The sequence below is a fragment of the Simochromis diagramma genome, unplaced genomic scaffold (genome assembly GCF_900408965.1).
Source record: "Simochromis diagramma unplaced genomic scaffold, fSimDia1.1 OVJJ01000816.1, whole genome shotgun sequence".
NCBI lineage: Eukaryota > Metazoa > Chordata > Actinopteri > Cichliformes > Cichlidae > Simochromis > Simochromis diagramma.
The window spans coordinates 16,218,339-16,236,660 of NW_024386908.1; the positions used below are offsets into that span (position 1 = coordinate 16,218,339).

The window sequence follows — 18,322 nt, forward strand, 5'->3', positions numbered from 1 at the left end:
TGCCAGATTAGCCCAGATTAAAGTGTAGCTATCTAAAGCTTAGTTTGTAATTAAATACTTAAATTAGACGTACTTTTATCCTTTTCTCAAAATGTGACCTTTTTTACTTGCAACTTTGTATAGTGGCGCAAGTGCAGTGATCTAACCTGGCAAGTAGCTTCCAAGTGTGTAGCTTCTTAATGCAAAATCACTTCCAGATTTAGTGAGAACATTTCTGGCTTTACCTGACTATGCTCAAAGGATAATTCCTCTTGATTTTGGTGACCCCTTGTCCATTATAATCCAGTGTTCTCCTGGGAAGCCTTGGGTCTCAGCATTCATACAAGGCTTTGACATGTACTACGCACCAAGCACACCCTGGACAGTAGCCCTACTACAAAAACCCCTAAGAATGACTCAGAACATGGCCAAGAGCCCAAGGCATCGATTCAGTCTCTAAATCCCCCACATCCCCAGAGTTTGGTCAAACACACGCCTGTTGTCCAGAGGCCGCACCCCACTAACTCTAACATCCAAACTGACAACAAGCCGGTGGTGGACCTCAGTGACACCGATGGAGATCCCCTGTCCACGCTCCAACAGATTGGAGTTGTATTTTGCAACCCAAGAGAACCTACTCCATTTTAGACAGCGACTTTATAAAGTTGTTCCTGACTGATGAATGTAAAAATGCATGGATTTTGTGAATAATAAATAATCATTTCATATATAGTTACTTAACCAAATATTCATATATTCACTTAAGTCAGTGCTCCAGCCTCCAGAGGTTGAGAACAGTGCTTTAGTATTTATTGATTAGAGTTCTCAGAGCAACAGGATTTTACAGATGAATACTCCTTCAACACTCACCTAGCAGACCGTGGCAGTTGTGCGACAGCCCCTTGTTGTTTCCAATGTAGAACCCCAGATGGTCTCTCTGGTAGGGCGCCGGGTTTTTGTACTGATGCAGCAGGATTACGAAGCTGATGTTCCCACCGACCGTCACGGTTACATTCGAATTTCCCACAATGGCCACAGACAGCGCTCCACTGTCCACAGACACAGTAGAGTGGCAGGGCAGAACAATGCGGTCCCGTCCATCCAGAATAACCTTCTTAGGTGTCACCTCGATGTAGGCGCGTTGGGGTTTATCCACCACAATGGTGATAGTGCTGAAGTAAGTACGCTGCTGCTTGTGACTGCCCGGTGGTGCCGGGGCGCCGATGAGCTTACCGTTGACCGTCACACCTGAGAACACAGAACATGTTTTATTAAAGGCATAAATGATTTTTGGTGCCTTTATACCGCGTTCCAAATTATTATGCAATTTGTGTTTAAGTGTCATAAAAATTAAATAAGTTGTTTTTCAATTAAACCCATGGATGGAATTGTGTCTCAGGGCTCTTTGTATCACTGAAATCAATCTCGGACATCTATGATCATTAGTTTGCCAGGTGAGCCCAATTAAAGGAAAAACGACTAAAGAAGGATGTTCCACATTATTAAGCAGACCAGCATTTTCAAGCAATATAGAAAGAAAAATGATCTCCTGTCTTTGAAAAGCGTGAAATAGTTAAATGCCTTGGACACGTAATGAAAACCATAGATATTTCACGAAAACTTAAGCGTGATCACCATAATGTTAAGAGATTTGTGGCTGAGTCAGAGCACACACGGGCTTGTGCAGATAAAGGCACAATGAAGAAAGTTTCTGCCAGACAAATGCATCTCTAGTAAGAGAGCAGCTGCTAAAAGGCCATTACAAAGCAGCAAACAGATATTTGAAGCTGCTGGTGCCTCTGGAGCACTGCGAACATCAAGGTGTAGGATCCTCCAGAGACTTGTAGTTGTGCATAAACCTTCTATTCAGCCACCCCTAACCAGTGCTCACAAGCAGAAACGACTGCAGTGGGCCCAGAACTACATGAAGACTAATTTTCAAACAGTCTTGTTCACTGATGAGTGCAGTGCAACCCTGGATGGTCCAGATGGATGCAGTGGTCGATGGTTGGTGGACGGCCACCATGTCCCAACAAGGCTGCGTCGTCAGCAAGGAAGTGGTGGAGTCATGTTTTGAGCCAGAATCACGGGGAGAGAGCTGGTCGGCCCCTTTAGGCTCCCTGAAGGTGTGAAAATGAGCTCTGCACAGTATGTGGAGTTTCTGACTGACCACTTTCTTCCATGGTAGAAAGAGAAGAACTGTGCCTTCTGCAACACAACCATCTTCATGCAAGACAATGCACCATCTCATGCTACAAGGAATACCTCTGCATCATTGGCTGCTATCGCATAAAAGGAGAGGAACTCATGGTGTGGCCCCCATTCTTCCCTGACCTCAATCCTATTGCGAACCTTTGGAGCATCCTCAAACAAAAAAATACGAGGATGGGAGGCAGTTCACATCCAAACATCAGGTCAGGGAGGCTATTCTGACATCCTGCAAAGACATTCAAGTAGAAACTTTCCAAAAACTCACAAGTTCCGTGGATACAAGAATTGTAAAACTGCTATCAAATAAGGGGTCCTATGTTAATATGTAATTTGACCTGTTAAGAAGTTTTTGATTGAAATACCTTTTGATTTCAGTGAAATTGATCTACTAATGCTGCAAATTCAACAAATGACCATTTTCAATTCTCTACAACCTATAAAATGTTTTGAAACTCTGTGTGCGTAATAATTTGGAACTGTGCATTTTAAGTTTTATATTTTTGAAAAACACTGTTTTCATTGGCAGTTTTGTTGAGTAACATTTGAATTATACTCTATTGGTTGATGTCTCGAAAATTATGCCGACTGTCATTTGAATCGACTATTTAGGAAAAACTGAGAAAAATATCATTTGCATAATAATTTGGAACGTGGTGTATAGGGTTTAGTCACAAGTCTTACCAGAGTATTTGTGGTCAGAGACCAGGCCAAGGATGTGTCCAGGCTCACCATTGATGTTAAAGCACACAGTCAGTTTACTCAGGGGGAACTCAACAACAAAATGGGGGTCACCATCCGCTGTGAGAGGGTTTAAGGGGGGAAAAACACAATTAAATGCAATTCACTCATGCAAGAATTATTGGTTTATAAATCTGTTAGGGCAATAAAAAATATTTAGCATTTTCAACACAATTAGATACCGGGGATATACTGGTAGACTGATAAAATGTACAGAAAAGTTACATAGTTTGTTGTCTGTGAGGGAATGGTCTAAAAGAAGAAAAGGTATCCAGTGACCAGCAGGTCTGTGTGAAAAGGTCAGAGGGGAATGGCCTTGAGGTCAAGGTAACTAAGATTTGAACTCGTCTGAGATTTTTAGTAGATGCACCTATTGTATGAATTTAAAAATTCTGTGTTGCAGTTTTCTTCAGTTATCACATTCACAAACTTGGGTGTCGACACCAACCGGCCATCCAGGGGGATGACGACAGTAACCAATCAGCCTTTCATGGATTTTTAATTGAAGAGGTGCTTTAAGAAAAAAAAAATATTGTGCAACAATGGGTAGCTATGAAATAAGAAGGGGGTAGGACTGTTGCTCAAATGAGAAAATAAGTCATGTTGTGTTAATATTACAGCTGCAGCAAGTTTTGACCATCAGGACTCAAACGTAAATCCTGTATTATTACCGAACCCATCTCAGCTGCACACTTGTAAAGGCTTTTTGACAGCTTGTTGCAGAGTTCTGGTGATATTGTGCTGACAACATCTGTCGACATGCACACAGAAATGTACCGTAAACAACTGCCCAAGTACTCAAAACTACCTTTAGGGTGCTTCCTGCAGCAAGTGTCTCAAGGACCAAATTTTGTAATGAGGCGAAAACAAAACAAGCTAAATTATTGCTGCTGGTAAAATGAAAATAAATAATAAAGCTGTAAATTAAAGTATGGTATCTATCAGCATTAAATGACTCTGTGATAAGAAAACCTGTGAAAATAAACAGCAAACTGATGGATGATTTTCTTATATGCGTTTACATCCGTGTGTCTGTCTGTGTATTACTCCTAGGTTAGAGTTTATTTGTTCAACTGGAGTCACCGACAGTTTGCTGAGAACCAACCAAGATGAAGAGGGGAGCAGTGAGATGACAGAGCAACACTAATGACAGGGCTATTAGCCCTCACTAACTGCTTCTGATGAACTTCCCTCTCTTTACTGTAACACATCCACAAACATCCTCTTTCAGACTCCATTAGCACACAGCACTTAAGGTTTAAAATGCTACGTAGTGCCTGTGTTGGCATTTCAATTAGACCCTGTACGTTCTTTCCTCTCTTCAGGTCAGGTTCAGAGGAATCTGTGAACCTCTCGCTGTCTGTGTAATCACTGCCGACATCCAAATTACAGGCTGCCCACACAGAGTGTAGAGCGAATCTACTATACATTCCCCTTCTTCTGTCTTTTAAGTTGGTGCCATGTCATCACTGCCTTTATGCTTCCAGTGCCCCCAAAAAAGAAGGGGAAAAGCACAGAAATTCTGGAGTTACCCGATGTCTTGGAGAAGGTGATGGATTGCTTTGTTGGTCTTCTCACAACTTTGCCTAGAAGGAAGAGAAAATTCAGTCTTAGTAACAAACCTGAGAAACTGCTTAATGCCAATTCTTAATGATAACTATGTTTGGATTAACTGTTAGTGTAATGCGGGTTGACAGAAAAGAGACAGTCTGCATGTTCTTACATGAGATAATGGTTTTAATTCCTTTCAAATTTCATCTTCTTTTTGTTTGCTAGTGTAACCTTATTTGCTTCATTTTCTGTTTCATAAATAGCCACAACATGACACGACATTTGCAGTCTTTGGAGTTGCGAGTTGTAGGGTAGGGTTTGTGTGGATGGGGTTGATCCTTGATCAGATCTGAGGTATGGAAAGTTTGGGGGCTAGTTCAATGTCTTGATCATTTTGTTATGGCCCTCCGGCTCCTCCTGAGTAGATTTTGCTTACAGTTTTTAACTAAGAAGATACTCATGAACTCATTAGGCAGACTTTACAGACACCCTGCATCCCCAAACCTGGGAGCCACTACCTTACCGATTGTGTTGCTCTGCGATAAAGCCTGGCTGTTGAGGTCCCTGTCAGGTGTCTGTGGCTCTCTGTCATCTGTGTCTCCTGGCAGCTCATTGGCAGGTGAGGTAGCCTCACCGGCTCCTGGCGTAATGGTGGGTGCTGGGGCCATGGTGCCATCAGTCAGGACTTCAGGCTTCTCCACCGCCATGTTAGTGAGAGGAGTGAGGAAGTGATAGGTCATGGACAGGTTGGTGGCCTGCTGAGTGTGGCCTTCCCTGTCCTTGCTGGTTTGGCTGCGCAGTCGTGACCGCAGCCCCTCTTTGATGCTTAGGAAACCCCACACACGTTCCACGAAGTCTTCTGCTACCGAACCCAAAGCGACTCCTAATTTCTGTGTCGCGTCAGTTCCCAGGGCTCTGACGCCCGTTGCCATTGCAGCAGTGGCTAACTTCACATGCTTCTCTGTATCTATCTGCCGGTTTCGCAGTGGTACGTCTGTCTCGAGTATGATGCTCTTATCGTTGTTACTGGCAGTGACCTGCACGTGGAGAGATTCTGCGCTTTCGTTTGTGAGCTTGCCGGCAACGACGATCTCAGAGCCGTTGAAGTAGTTGGTGAAAAGATTCTGAGTGACGTACTGGACGGAGTTCTCCGTGTAGTTGATTCTTATGTCAGATAGCAGAGGAGTTCCGATTTCATTATAGAACCTAGAAAGAAACACAAATATATGAAGAGTTTCAGTTGAATGAAAGAAAAGCTGAAAGGACATCAATCAAATTAGCTCAGTCAGGCATTAGTTGGACAAACAACTAAATGTGCAGTGTTCTTTTTGGCAACTTTAACATTATATAAAAGTTATAAAGTATAAAAGTTTTAATATTATAGATTATTAATTGGTGAACATCTGATAAGCAGTAAAGCTGGGTTTTGCTTGCCCAGCAGAGCCCAGTAGTAATACTAACACATTAACACAGTTCTAACATTAAAAATTCTATCAAGCATGTTTTTCACTATATAATTTTACACATTGTGCATAGAGTTTCCAAACCTGCATTTGCTTGTTCAGCGTCACCACGAGAGAGATGATCAGTGTCAGAAAAAGAAGGGTCTTATAGTATACTTCCTCATCTTGTTTATTCAAATAAGCCACCTTCCGGCCATAAACTCCCTTGTCTAACCCCTTAAGCTGTTGCCACCCCACTTCAGAGTTCCTACGGCCTGTCATTGTCGTCACGTCACAGCAAACCTCCTCACCTCCTGATGAATATGTTTGTTCAAGCAGATCAGGGGCTATTATCTTTGGAGTCTGTCTGTTAACCCCTCGTACATACTCAGACGCAGGTTTCACAACACACACACACACACATTCCTGCTCAACTGAACAAACACCTTGTGTGTCTGAGTGCGGAAGAGAGAGGGAGAAGAGGACCATGCATCAAGGATAGGAAAAAAAAGAGCTCAGAGAGAGAGTTGATTAAAGACGTCTTTTGTCAGCACCGTCACATTTGCGGTCATGGTTCCCTCATAGGTCGATGAGAGACGCAAGGGGATATCAGAGCGGGAGAAGGGAGGAATTAAGGACAGCTAATTGCTTAATAAGAATGAGATTATACATTTATGAAGGTGAAGGGCACTGGGTAGTAATCGTTCATTGAAAGTAAGAATTACTTAATCATACATCTCAATGTTTGTCTTGAATTTTTTGTGTTGTTTTGTGATAAAATGCCCATGTCATTCAGGTCAGGGTTGTCTAAGGAGCTTGGATAGAAAGAGACTAATTCTCAACAGTTAATCTTATAGATGGATTACAGTCATAAAAAGGCTTCAGACCTGCTTTTTAAACCAGTTTAAGGTCAGTTAAATTCCAGCAAAGACTGGTTAAAAATTAGTTTTCCTTTGTTTCCTTGGTTTGAAAACGAGTCAGTGTTAGTTGACCTTTAGACCAGTTTTAGATTAGTGTAAGGCTGACAGCCATCAGACTGTCAAGTAAAAACCAGACTAAAGCCAAGTACCAGACCTTCAGAGTTTAGACCTTCTCCCCAAATTTAATGTTGAACCTTTTGGACCAATTTTAGACTAAAAGAAGACCAGGCTAATTGTGGTATAGTTTCAATTTAACAACAAGACAGACTTCAGACTAGCCTCACACCTAATTTAGATCTCATCCAGACTACATGTTCAAACCAGTTTCCGACCAGTTACTTACCCCCTAACACTAAGCCATGTCAGAGTCCTTTTGCAGCGGTTTTAGATCATAGTGTCAAATAATCTTAAGCGAATTTTAGACACATTAAAATAAGCTTCCTTAAATTCTCTCATCTTCATTAGCAAAATGGGGCTCATTGCCCCGTAAATATCACCTGTAGCCTATAAGGTGTGATGTCAAAGCCATACCCTTTGAGCATGGCGCTTGCGTCAGCCTCCTCATTGATGCGTCTCATCATCCCGCAATTTTCCAGAGCCATGCGCTCCAGCAGTCGGTAGTCCACATCATTACCAATCCCAATTGTGAAGATGCAGAATTTTTCCTGCACAGCTGAGCGAGTGTTCCCCAGGATCGCCACGGACTGGATCTCTCCGACAGTGGGCCGCCCGTCTGTCAGGAAAATAATGAGCGAGACGCTGTTCGGGCTGCTGTCAGGGCCCAAGAGGTAGTCTCGAAGCAGAGACGAGCCGGTCCGGATGGCGCCATCGATGTTGGTGCCTACAGTGAAGGGACATCACTAGGTTTACATCTCAGGTTATGGAAACACAGTGACTGAGCTAAACTTTAATATGTTTACTGTCCTTATTAAACACTCACTTTTCCCACTTTAAGTCTACAACAACATCCATTTATCAGCAAAGAAGGTCACTGCTGTTATTAAAGGCAGTTTTACTTCAAGTCTTCAAAAGGACAAGACAAAGACGAACCGTCTCACCTCCAGTGGGCGCCAGCATGTAAATAAACTTCTTGGCGTCTCTGATATTGAGGGGGGTCACTGGCACGAGACGATTTGGCTGCCAAACTTTGATCTTATTGGAGAAGCTGATAAAGTTAAAGTTATCGCCGGGCCGCAGGTCCCTCAGGATGGTGAAGAGGGCATCTTTAGTCTGGGAGACAGCCACAGATGAAGGGAAAAAAAATATCACCAGACAGTAAACATCTTCGATGTTTGAGTGTCTCTGTTTTGTCAAAGATTCACAAATTCATGCAGAATAAAGACCCTCAAAATAAATAATTTACTGCAGCGCTCAGACTGTTTAAATGAAAATGGAAACTTTTTGCTTTTCCTGTCTTTAGGTATTAATGTTTGTAATTTTGGCAGATTTTCCTTGATATCTTTGCCCTTCCTGGCTTTTCCATTTCATATTTAGTGGCAATCAAAATATTATCAGTTTCTTTCAGCATTCTCTTTTTATGGATTTAAAATCAAATAAAACTTCAGTTTTTAATTTATATTTTCTGATCGCGAGCCAGCATAATATTGAGTTACATATTCAAACCCACATCTTTTCTGTGTTTTTCTACTGAATATTTTTTTTATCCTTATTACAGTGACGAATTTCAGATTGAATTTGCAGGTGGAACTCGTGGTGAAACAGTCATGTTCACAGTAATTCTGTGCTATTTTCGAGCCTGTGTCAGTATTTGCTTTAGGTTATCTTAGGTTAAGTTGAACCTGCATTCCTGCTCATTGTATTGTAAAGTGCAAGGGTTGGAAGCAAACACTCAAAACATCTATCAGTACCAACCCCATCCCAACAATCACTGTGAAGCGTTTCTTTTCATCAACCCTTGAAAGAAAACAAGGTTTGTTTGTTACCTGATTTCTTTATTTGCTTTAATTGCCAAAAAAAAATTCTGTCATTGTTTCCACTGTGGTATGTTTCTTTACGGATAAAAACACTACACGTGTATACATACAATAGCTTTGGACATTTCTGGATTTACGGACAGAACATTTTCCAGTGGTGACATGTAGTTCATGTGTAAAGTGCTATTTGCTAGGTCTTGAACTAGAATGTTTGGAGCTCTTTCTTCTAAGTAATTAGCATTTTATCCTGCAGTGGTAACGTTTTCTGTCTTATCTACTCAAAATTTGACCGACAGAGGATAAAAGTTGATGAATACATAAACTTCAGATACTTGCTGTTGATGTGGAACCATTGAATTTAAATGTACCATAAAACTTGATACCATATTCTGTCAGATCTTTACAGAACATGCTACTTCTTCATATTTAAGTACAGGGGAAATAAGAAATAAGAGTTATTTGGAGACAAAACTTCTTGCTTTTCCGTGTTGAATCCTCATCTTCAGATCTGCAAAAATGAGCGTGGGTGAGATATACGATTTGCTGCTGAGGACCTTCTTAGATGTCTATATGGGGTGTATACTGCAGGGGTCAGAACCACAGATTGACCTTCACTGAAAAACCTCTATTGTGCAGCCACATCAAAACACACTCGTTGTTCTGTTCCTGCAGCCCACTTGGGGCTGCTGTTGGTGGGGAGAGGGATCAGAGGGTCGAGGGTACTGTTGTCCAGAAAGTTCCATTACCCCATAGACTCTGACCTTCCTCCCTCACAGTTTCCACTTTTCTCTCTCAGTGAAAATCTGTTTTTCACTTTCTCTCCTCTTTTCTGTTTCATGGCAGCTGCAAAGATCAGCTCTGGCTGAGGGGATTATCGTGCTACAGCAGATGGAGGAAAAGGTCTGATATTGATATTCCAGTGTGGGAGTGAGGAGGTGGGGGTGTCACATTTCCTATCCAGTGCAGCTTTTAAAATTCAACTTTAAAACAGGGAAAACGCCTCATAAAGGAAGAGAGGTGGTCAGAAAATGTAGATTTCCTCAGATTCCTTTAGGAGAAGGGTTCATGTCCGGGACCTCTGCTCCAGGGTGGAACTTTTGGGTAACACTCTAATGTGAAAATACACCAAGCCTATGAGCCTAGTGTAAATGTAAGCTGTCCAAATCCAAACTCACAATGTGTAGCAGGAAAAGCCTGCTCACTGGTAACAGGAAAATTCAAGGGCGAACCCTTCAGTTAACAAACGAAGCACATTCAAGTTGGAAAACAGGCAGGTGCTAAGCTGTAAACACACTGGAAAAGAAATTTCCCTGCTTACACGCTCTGGACCTCTAGTCTTTACTTATTTATTTAACTCCAAAACCCACACAAAAAATATGCTTGCCGTGTTTTTATTTTTTGTGTGGTCCAGTCAATCACTGCAAGGGTGATTGAGGTCTTGAAGGTGGAGCACTGTAGAAAATAGGGCTGAATTTTACATACGTACATATAGATCCTGTGGGACTGCCAGATACAGATGGACAAAAAGGTGGTGGCTAACCAACCAGACATAGTGGTGGTAGACAAACAGAAGAAGGTGGCCGTAGTGATAGCTGTAGCGGTTCCGAATGACAGCAACATCAGGAACGAGGAACACGAGAAACCTGAGAAATACCAAGGGCTCAGAGAAGAGCTTGAGAAGATGTGGAGGGTGAAGGTAACAGTGGTCGCCGTGGTAATCGGAGCACTAGGTGCAGTGAGTCCCAAGCTAGGCGAGTGGCTCCAGCAGATCCCAGGAACAACATCGGAGATCTCTGTCCAGAAGAGCGCAGTCCGAGGAACAGCTAAGATACTGCGCAGGGCCCTCAAGCTCCCAGCCTCTGGTAGATGACCCGAGCTTGCAGGGTAGACCGCACGCAGGGGTGAGAGGGGAATTCTTATACCGCCCCTCGCTCGTCATGGATAACGTCATGGTGGCTATGCCGATCTTTAGGTATCAAAATGCGATAGCCATGTAAATGTAAATGTATTGACAAATAGATAGAAACTGATGGGCAGCAGTGTGGAAAATAAGGCAAAATAAATTAGGACTTGTTACTTGACTAGATGTTGCTTGACATGTTTCTACCATCCCTACTAAATTCAGCACCCTTAGAAACACCAACAGGAAGTGACTAATCAAAATGGAAAGAACCACTCCCATGATTTTGTCATCCCCTTTTCCTTCCCTAGCCATACTACCATTTTTTCCCCCTTTTTAATTTTGCTGATGTCAAACAGATGTCTGCAAGGTGTTTGTGCCTTTAAGCACTGTAGTTTTTCACCATGCAGGACTAATGTTGCAAAAGAATATATGTGTTTCAACTCAAAGCACAATCCTAACCAACCTAAACTCAACCAAGCAGAAATGTAGTATCTGAACCAGAGAAAGTAAAAGTGAGAGAAAAGAAAATCAGCAAATTTAAAAACAAAGACCAAAACCAGAGATTCCTGACTGAGATGTTAATCTTGTTTTAATTGGACTTTTATGTCTTTACGCCCAGTATTGCCACAGCCGATGAATCAAGGGACCAACGCCAATGAGACATTTTGCATATTGATGAATAACCTTCACAAAGTGCTCAGTCACCACTGTGTTTGCATGTTTTGTCAGATTTTATTATTATTTTTTTTTACCAGTATTTAGTTTTTCAGACACATTTAATTGAATCAGTCTGTTAGATTTAACAACTTGGTCTTACTGTAACTCAACTTAACCACCAGGCGGCTATGGCTCAGGTGGTAGAACGGGTTGGCTGTTGAAGTATCCAGAGTATGAATGAGTATTAGATAAAAGTGCTTTAGTAAAGATAAAAGCACCTTATAAATGTGTTTGTGAGACTGGATGAATGAGAGCAGGAAGAAATTTGCTCAGATTAGGCAGAAAGGTACCATACAAGTACCACTCCGTTTACCATCCATTTCCCAACTCAAGATCTCAGTTTCATCATGATCTTTGTTAGTGTCGCATCGTTTGCTCAGAAACCCATCTACTGGTACAAAAGACATTTGACAGCCTTAAAGTAAATTGAATTAAATTTTTGTTCCTGCACAGTTTATTTTCCTTCTGTTGTTGATTATCCTAACGTTAATCACGGAACACGCTGCAGATTCATTTTAATGGTAGTTTTACAGCTGCCATAAATTAAGGAAAAAATGCATTAGTATTCTGCTGTTTGATGCAATAGTTTTCTTTCGGGTATATTGCAATACCTGTCTTATCTTAGTCCCCAACATGGAGGCGCTGGTGTCGATCACAAACACCACGTTCTTAGGCACAGCAGGAAGGTCTTTGGGGGCAAAGTAGTGGACGAAATGGCCGTTCAAAACCTGAGAAACAAAGACAGACGTGCAGCAGCCAGTGAGATCGGTTGCAGTTGTAGTTCTGCTCCGAAGACAGACAGGAGTTTGGCAGTGACATGAGGCTGGTGGCAGGAGGCCAGAGAAAAGAATGACTAACAGGTGGGTGGATAAACGTTGCTGGATGGGAAATCTGCAAGCATGCATGTAGTATATAACAATTATTGTCGCTGAGTTGTTTTTTTCATGAAAACTTTTGGCCCTGTCTGTGTTTATTAAGCACATTTGAGATGTTCTTTCACCTGAATGTCTCCGATCCCCATGTCTCTTTGAACATCATAGCGGATCACGAAGTCTCCCAGGATGCCACTGGTGGTGATCTTTGCCTGTTGGATGATGTTGGGGCTGAAGGTGATCTTGCAGACGTTCTTTTCGTTTTTGATCACAGTGGTGATGGGAAGCTCAGGCTTGGCTGGAGCACAAAGACAGGAAATGCTTTAACAGGGATCAAGAACTGGAGATTTTATAACAGTAAATCTAAACTTTTGACCTCTCCACATTTTATGGACTACAAAAGCACATGATTTTTTTCTACTATTTATCGAGAGTTCTTTATGCCATTAAGCTTTATTAGTTTGATTTTTGTTTTGTGTTGTCTATATGCTGTTGGAACTTAAATAACAGTCTTAACTTTTAACTTCCCAAAGATTTTGCACAGTACTCAATATCTATGAACCTGGTATGTTTGGTGGCTTACGAGCAGTTGCAGTGTTGGCGGCGGCGTTGCTCTTGCCATTCCGGAGCGGCAGCACCTCCAGGTCCGTGATGGGGGAATGGTCAACGATGGTGACGTCTAGGCTGAGGCGGCTGACCAGCTGCATGGGCCGGAGGCTGGTCACGTGTTCGTAGCGTCCTAGCCGGCGCTGTAGAAGTTCCTCGTATGTCAGAAGGAAGACCGCCCGGTTTCGACCAGGTATTTTAGCCGCCATTCTGAACACCTCCACTTCTGGCTCTGGACTGGAGAGGAGAGGAGGCAGTCAAAGAAAGTAAGAGGATGAAGTGGAATAAACTGCAAAATTACAGTTACTTACCTGTTAAATTAAAGCACAGTAATGACAGCTAGACGTGCAGCAATAAACAGTTATTTTACAGTCTGCTTACTGTAATCTACAACAGCAGCTCAATGTAAAAAATAATAATAAAGTACTGTGATGCATAGAATCTAAGTTTTACAGTATAATATGGATAATTGCCCCATTGCCACACAGTTTAGTGATTCAATTGTGCTCTATCAGCAGTCAATGGTCCTGAACTATGACAATATATCAGCTTTTATGCATTTCCTCTACTTCCACCATTACATAGTAATAAAAAATACTACTCCCGGTCATGGTGGCTCAGTTAGTGATCTGAAGATGCTATGCAGAGTTTGCAGGTCTGCAGCTGTGGAGCAGTGCGTGGGTGTAGTATCAAAAGTATATGGAACAACTAATAACGTGGGCTGGTCTTGTTTATGTTTGTGTTGTTGGTCCCTTAGCTTAGCCCCTGATGCAAGGCAGATATTACTCATGCCAGACAACAAGCTTCTTTGTAAAGTGTTAAAACCAATGAAAACTCTCGACTAGATATTCTTGTGTGGGCTTTTTGATCTTTGACATTTGTTTTAACATGTCTTCCTGCTTGTGCTGAACGCTGTTGTTCCACTTCCTTCTTAGTCACCATCAAATAAAGCCATCGCTGTTGAGCTATGCACTGTCAGCTTTTTGGAGAATGACATGCAAGTGCATCCCTGTATCCTCTACGTCAGTTAACTCTGCACAATCCCTCTCTGTGTAGCCGGAAACAAATGTGGGGACCATAAATTCAACCAACCAATTTCCACAGTGAGAAATTCATCAGAGATACACAACCATTAACCTAAAAACCCAGAATAACAACAACTTAAACCTTTACATTCACAGAACACTGTATAATGCTATAATACCAAAGTTTCCTGTAATCATGAAAAACAGTACATTACATTACATGATATTGGAAGAAAGTCAAGAATAAACATGGCATGTGAAAAAAAAAGAGATAAAGCTGTAGTGTGCTTTGGGGGAAATAACTTGTTTATGGTTTATGTTTGGAGCTTTGCACAAGCTAAATGATTTATTATATTTGGAGTTTGCAATCTCTGAAATGAATTTGCTAAATGGAGCTAATTTAAAGTTTATGAGGTTTTGAAATCTTGCAGATTTTCAATTTTTTGGAGTTCTTGTACTTGGTATTTAGAAATTGTCTAATTGTCTAAATTTTATTGAAACTGCCTGCAGTTATATTTGCTTTTAGCCTTTTTTTAAATGTTGCACATTAACTGCCATGCATCTCAAATGAATGGGAAGATTAAGTTTTCTTGACCATGTCCCTATGTATTGAAATAATAACTGAGCAGCTTTAGATAGATGAGGGAAGGAGCATTACAGCAGTTAATGAAGGTGGATGATTTTTTTTGAAAGAGGTGGAGCAGTAAAGCAAACAGTCCAAGTGGTGATATCATTAACTTGGACTCACTGCTTCCAAATAATCTCACATTTTTCCTTCAGTCCCGTCCTTCTTTGCCTGCTTAATCTATTTACAGTAGAGTCTGTGACTCACAGAATGACATTTAATGAAATGTCACTTTTCTGCATGACAGTTCTAAATGGTATGATGTCACTTCTCCCATGTGTCACTTCTTGGGTCACAATTTATGCCTGAGGAGAGACGATCATTACAGCCTTTGTGCCCGCACACACTAACACATGTTCGCCCTTTGTGCTTGTAGTGGTAGAAGGATTTTTAGATGGGATGCTATCAATCTGCAATTCGGAGGACGCGGCCACACAGTTAAGTTCAAACTGGCGCACAGACACCTGTTCATCCTCTCTTACCTTGCATCACCTGGCTCCTTCGTCCCAGATTTTCCTCTCTCCTGTTTGACCCTCTTCTCCTTCGGCTTGACCTCGCTCTGGTAGACACGCCCCCCAATGATCCTGGTGTGTTGGGGTCAAAGGTTGAGAATTAGTGGTGCTCACATTCACGAGCACCTATTGTTACAGTTTAACTAGGATTTTCTTGGACAAAGGACAGAATTTGTTTGCAGAAATCATGTTTTCAGCTGTTTACGGAGTCCAGTGCTGAATATAAGTGAGCTAATCTGTGTGTGTGTGTACATTTATGTGTGTGTGTGTGTATTAAAGCTCACCCTTTCCTGTCAACATATGCAAAGAAATGGAAAGATCATAAAAACCTTCCAGCCCTGAAATCCTTTTGGAAACATAAAATATCTTCCACAACATCCAAAAACTGCTTCAGTCAAACAAATAAACGAATGCATATAAAAATCTAATTTTAACTGAGTTCTGTTACTTGCTAACAGTTATACATGTGATCATTAGTGATATCTATTGGAATCTGATTCACCATGTCAATTCAGTAATTAAAATAGTGACGTGAGTGCAGATAACACTGAATATTTGCTCCAAATGCCTTCCACTTCTGCCACATTTGGTCTTGACTGATAACCTTGACTCAGGTTGATTCTGGATGCTTTATTTCAGCCACAGGTGGACTTCATATAGGCCAAATGCCTAGCGTGTCAAGACATTTTAACCACATCTCACAGCCCATGAAACTTCTGCCAACTGAGACTTAAGCGCCAAATTTAGACCTTCACAAGTCCAGCTATGTTTGCTATCTATAGAACCAATCAATGTCAATCTAAAAGAACAATGTGAAAGACAGCAAGATGATTAAAAGGATAAAAGAAAGAATATGTCTTTTTAAAATCGCCAAAAAAATCCCAGAACGCAGAATCACTCACAATAAGCTGGGAGAGTTATGTGGCTTCAAGAGAAAATATAGATTTAAAGATGTGTAGAATCGAGATTTAAAAATCTAAATCACCAGCTTTATTCCCTTTATCAGTCTATTAAGTCATTAACTAATAATTTTGTCCACCATCAGGGAGTTTTTGTTCCTATTAAGATGACCTGTGTGGCTCTTACATGGTGAAGTTGGAGATGTAGGCATTAGCGGGGATTTGAAACTGAAAGACGCCCTCACTAGCGGCGGGGTAGCGGTTGAGCAAGGAGCAGTACACCGCGGTGAAAGCGTAGCGGGAGATGATCGTGGTCTTGATGGAGAGTTCCTGGATGTGAGGTTTGGTCTCCTACAAAGTAAAAGTTAAAAAAAAAGAAAGAAAAAGAAAGAAGAAGAAGTAATAACGACAACACTAAAACATGCACCGGTGGCGCTTTGGCTAAATTTGGCAAGATTTTACGCAGAGCTGCTGTGATCACCGATAGTTATTCATCACTTCAGTTTTCATCCCAACGAAAGCTAGAACTCCAAATTTACACTGACTCAATACTGAGAGGAATTCGTGCTCGTGAGCTAAGATCCAGGCCATGACATATACTTTGGCACGTCTGCGCGCTTGGCAGTCCTATGCGTTCCGCCCAACGTGCAGAGGTTCAGAGTGACAAAATCAACTTCTAAATAACTAAAAGTAGGTCACGCATTCTATTACAGTGTTTGTTACAAAATCCTCAACTCTCAGATAAAGTGACAAATGAACAGATTTAAGACAGAACGATAAGATAAAGTATTTCTTCTCATCTTTGATAATTTTGAAATAAAGAATTTAAATTACAATTTAAATCCACACGAGGCTGCTCTTCATCCCACCCACCCCCTCCAATCCTCCAAAATAATACATAAAAAAATGCATAAACACGCAATATCTCAGTAACTGAAACAGCTGTTTTACCTTGGTTATTATAGTTTTCACCTGGCGAGGGACCCTGCGCGGTGCCTGGAGACAAAAACATCATCAGAAGACGAAATATTGACAACAGAAAGCTCAAACACGTCTCCTTTAACAATCTTACAATGTCTAAACCAAAGTCCGCCAAATCAACATCATCTTCAAGTTCAGAGTCCTCCAGTTGTCCCAGTAAAGTCCCGCTGAAGCTCAGCAGCAGCGTCAGCAGCGTCACCAGCATCTTGCAGTTCTTCTCCTTCAAAACTCGTTAAAAAGATGAATGAGGCATCATCTCCCTCTGCGGAGCGTGTCCGAGTCCCAGTCCAGACCCGAATGACCGGACAGAGGAGCGACACGGTGCGAAGAAAACACGCCCACCCACCGGAGGAGAGAGACGCAGTGTTTTCGGGAGGGAGCGCTTCATCTTCTAAATCTAAATCACTGCTGCAAATTCAGTTTGCAGGCATGTACATTGAGACTGGATGTGTACAAAAGTGTGAGTTAGATGTCTTCAGTAGTTTTGTTTGTATTGTAATATTCGCTTTGAACCTTGTAAAATACCTAAAATAATAAAAGGTCAACTAAAACTATACATTTTTAAAACTAACCAGAAGCGACCAAAACCACTGTGAAATGAACTGAAAAGAAAACAAGTTTAGAGAATGTGTTCAAAGGTTCTGTGTGTGCGCTCATATTTCAGTGTTTTAAAGACACCGTTTCGAATTAGCGCTGGCAGATATAAAATATATTCTTCAACCACTAGGTGGCAGAATTTTACTAGCAGTTGCTGTTGTTTATTAACTTTTCATCCAATCACGGTACAGAAGAATGTTCTTACAGCGACTACAGCTTTAAATAGTAATTACTGTGTACACAAAAGTACAGCGCATCCTTTAACTACAGTCACCTCTTTAACTCAACACTTTATAAATCTTTTTATTCTGTTGATGGGTTTACTTTATTTTTTTAAGGTTTGAAACAATTTTAAACACAGGCATTTTTGGTAAAAGGAACATTCAAGGTAGAAAACACAAAACAGCACATCTGTCTTGACATGTTGAATAATTATCTGTGAAGCCGACAGATGCATTTTACATGCTTTATCACTTAGCATGACATTCCTTCACATTCCTTATAATTTAAAATACTTTATCACAATTACAGGACTAATCTCTGGCTAAAAAAAATTTACAGTGCTTACACATTTATTTGACCGCCTGTCAGAAAAACAAGAGAACACAAATATTTTAGAAATCTGTCAAAAATGTGCTATAAATTAAGTTTTTTGTTTATTAGATACATAAAAAACTGAATTCATGTATTTATACTCGTATCGAGCTGGCTGGACTTAAATGACAATTTCTTCTGTTCAGGAATGAAATAAATGTAAAAACTGTAATTTGGTATCTTAATAAAATGTTTTAAAGAAGTAATTTACTAGTT

At 41.1% G+C, this 18,322-nt stretch overlaps 1 protein-coding gene across 1 annotated transcript in view; it reads right to left on the minus strand.

The window, feature by feature from the left end:
* The window catches only part of itih5 (inter-alpha-trypsin inhibitor heavy chain 5), a 19,181-nt gene extending 1,851 nt beyond the window's left edge, over positions 1-17,330 (minus strand). The window contains exons 1-13 of the mRNA XM_040035715.1: positions 17,007-17,330; positions 16,886-16,930; positions 16,122-16,285; positions 15,006-15,107; positions 12,830-13,110; positions 12,396-12,565; positions 12,007-12,123; positions 7,900-8,071; positions 7,373-7,682; positions 5,003-5,685; positions 4,461-4,514; positions 2,872-2,988; positions 850-1,227 (exon numbers count right to left, since the gene is read on the minus strand). Coding sequence (XP_039891649.1) covers positions 850-1,227; positions 2,872-2,988; positions 4,461-4,514; positions 5,003-5,685; positions 7,373-7,682; positions 7,900-8,071; positions 12,007-12,123; positions 12,396-12,565; positions 12,830-13,110; positions 15,006-15,107; positions 16,122-16,285; positions 16,886-16,930; positions 17,007-17,120 — 2,707 coding nt within the window. The 5' untranslated portion in view covers positions 17,121-17,330. The remainder of the gene's footprint in view (positions 1-849; positions 1,228-2,871; positions 2,989-4,460; positions 4,515-5,002; positions 5,686-7,372; positions 7,683-7,899; positions 8,072-12,006; positions 12,124-12,395; positions 12,566-12,829; positions 13,111-15,005; positions 15,108-16,121; positions 16,286-16,885; positions 16,931-17,006) is intronic.
* Between the last annotated feature and the right edge of the window lie 992 nt (positions 17,331-18,322).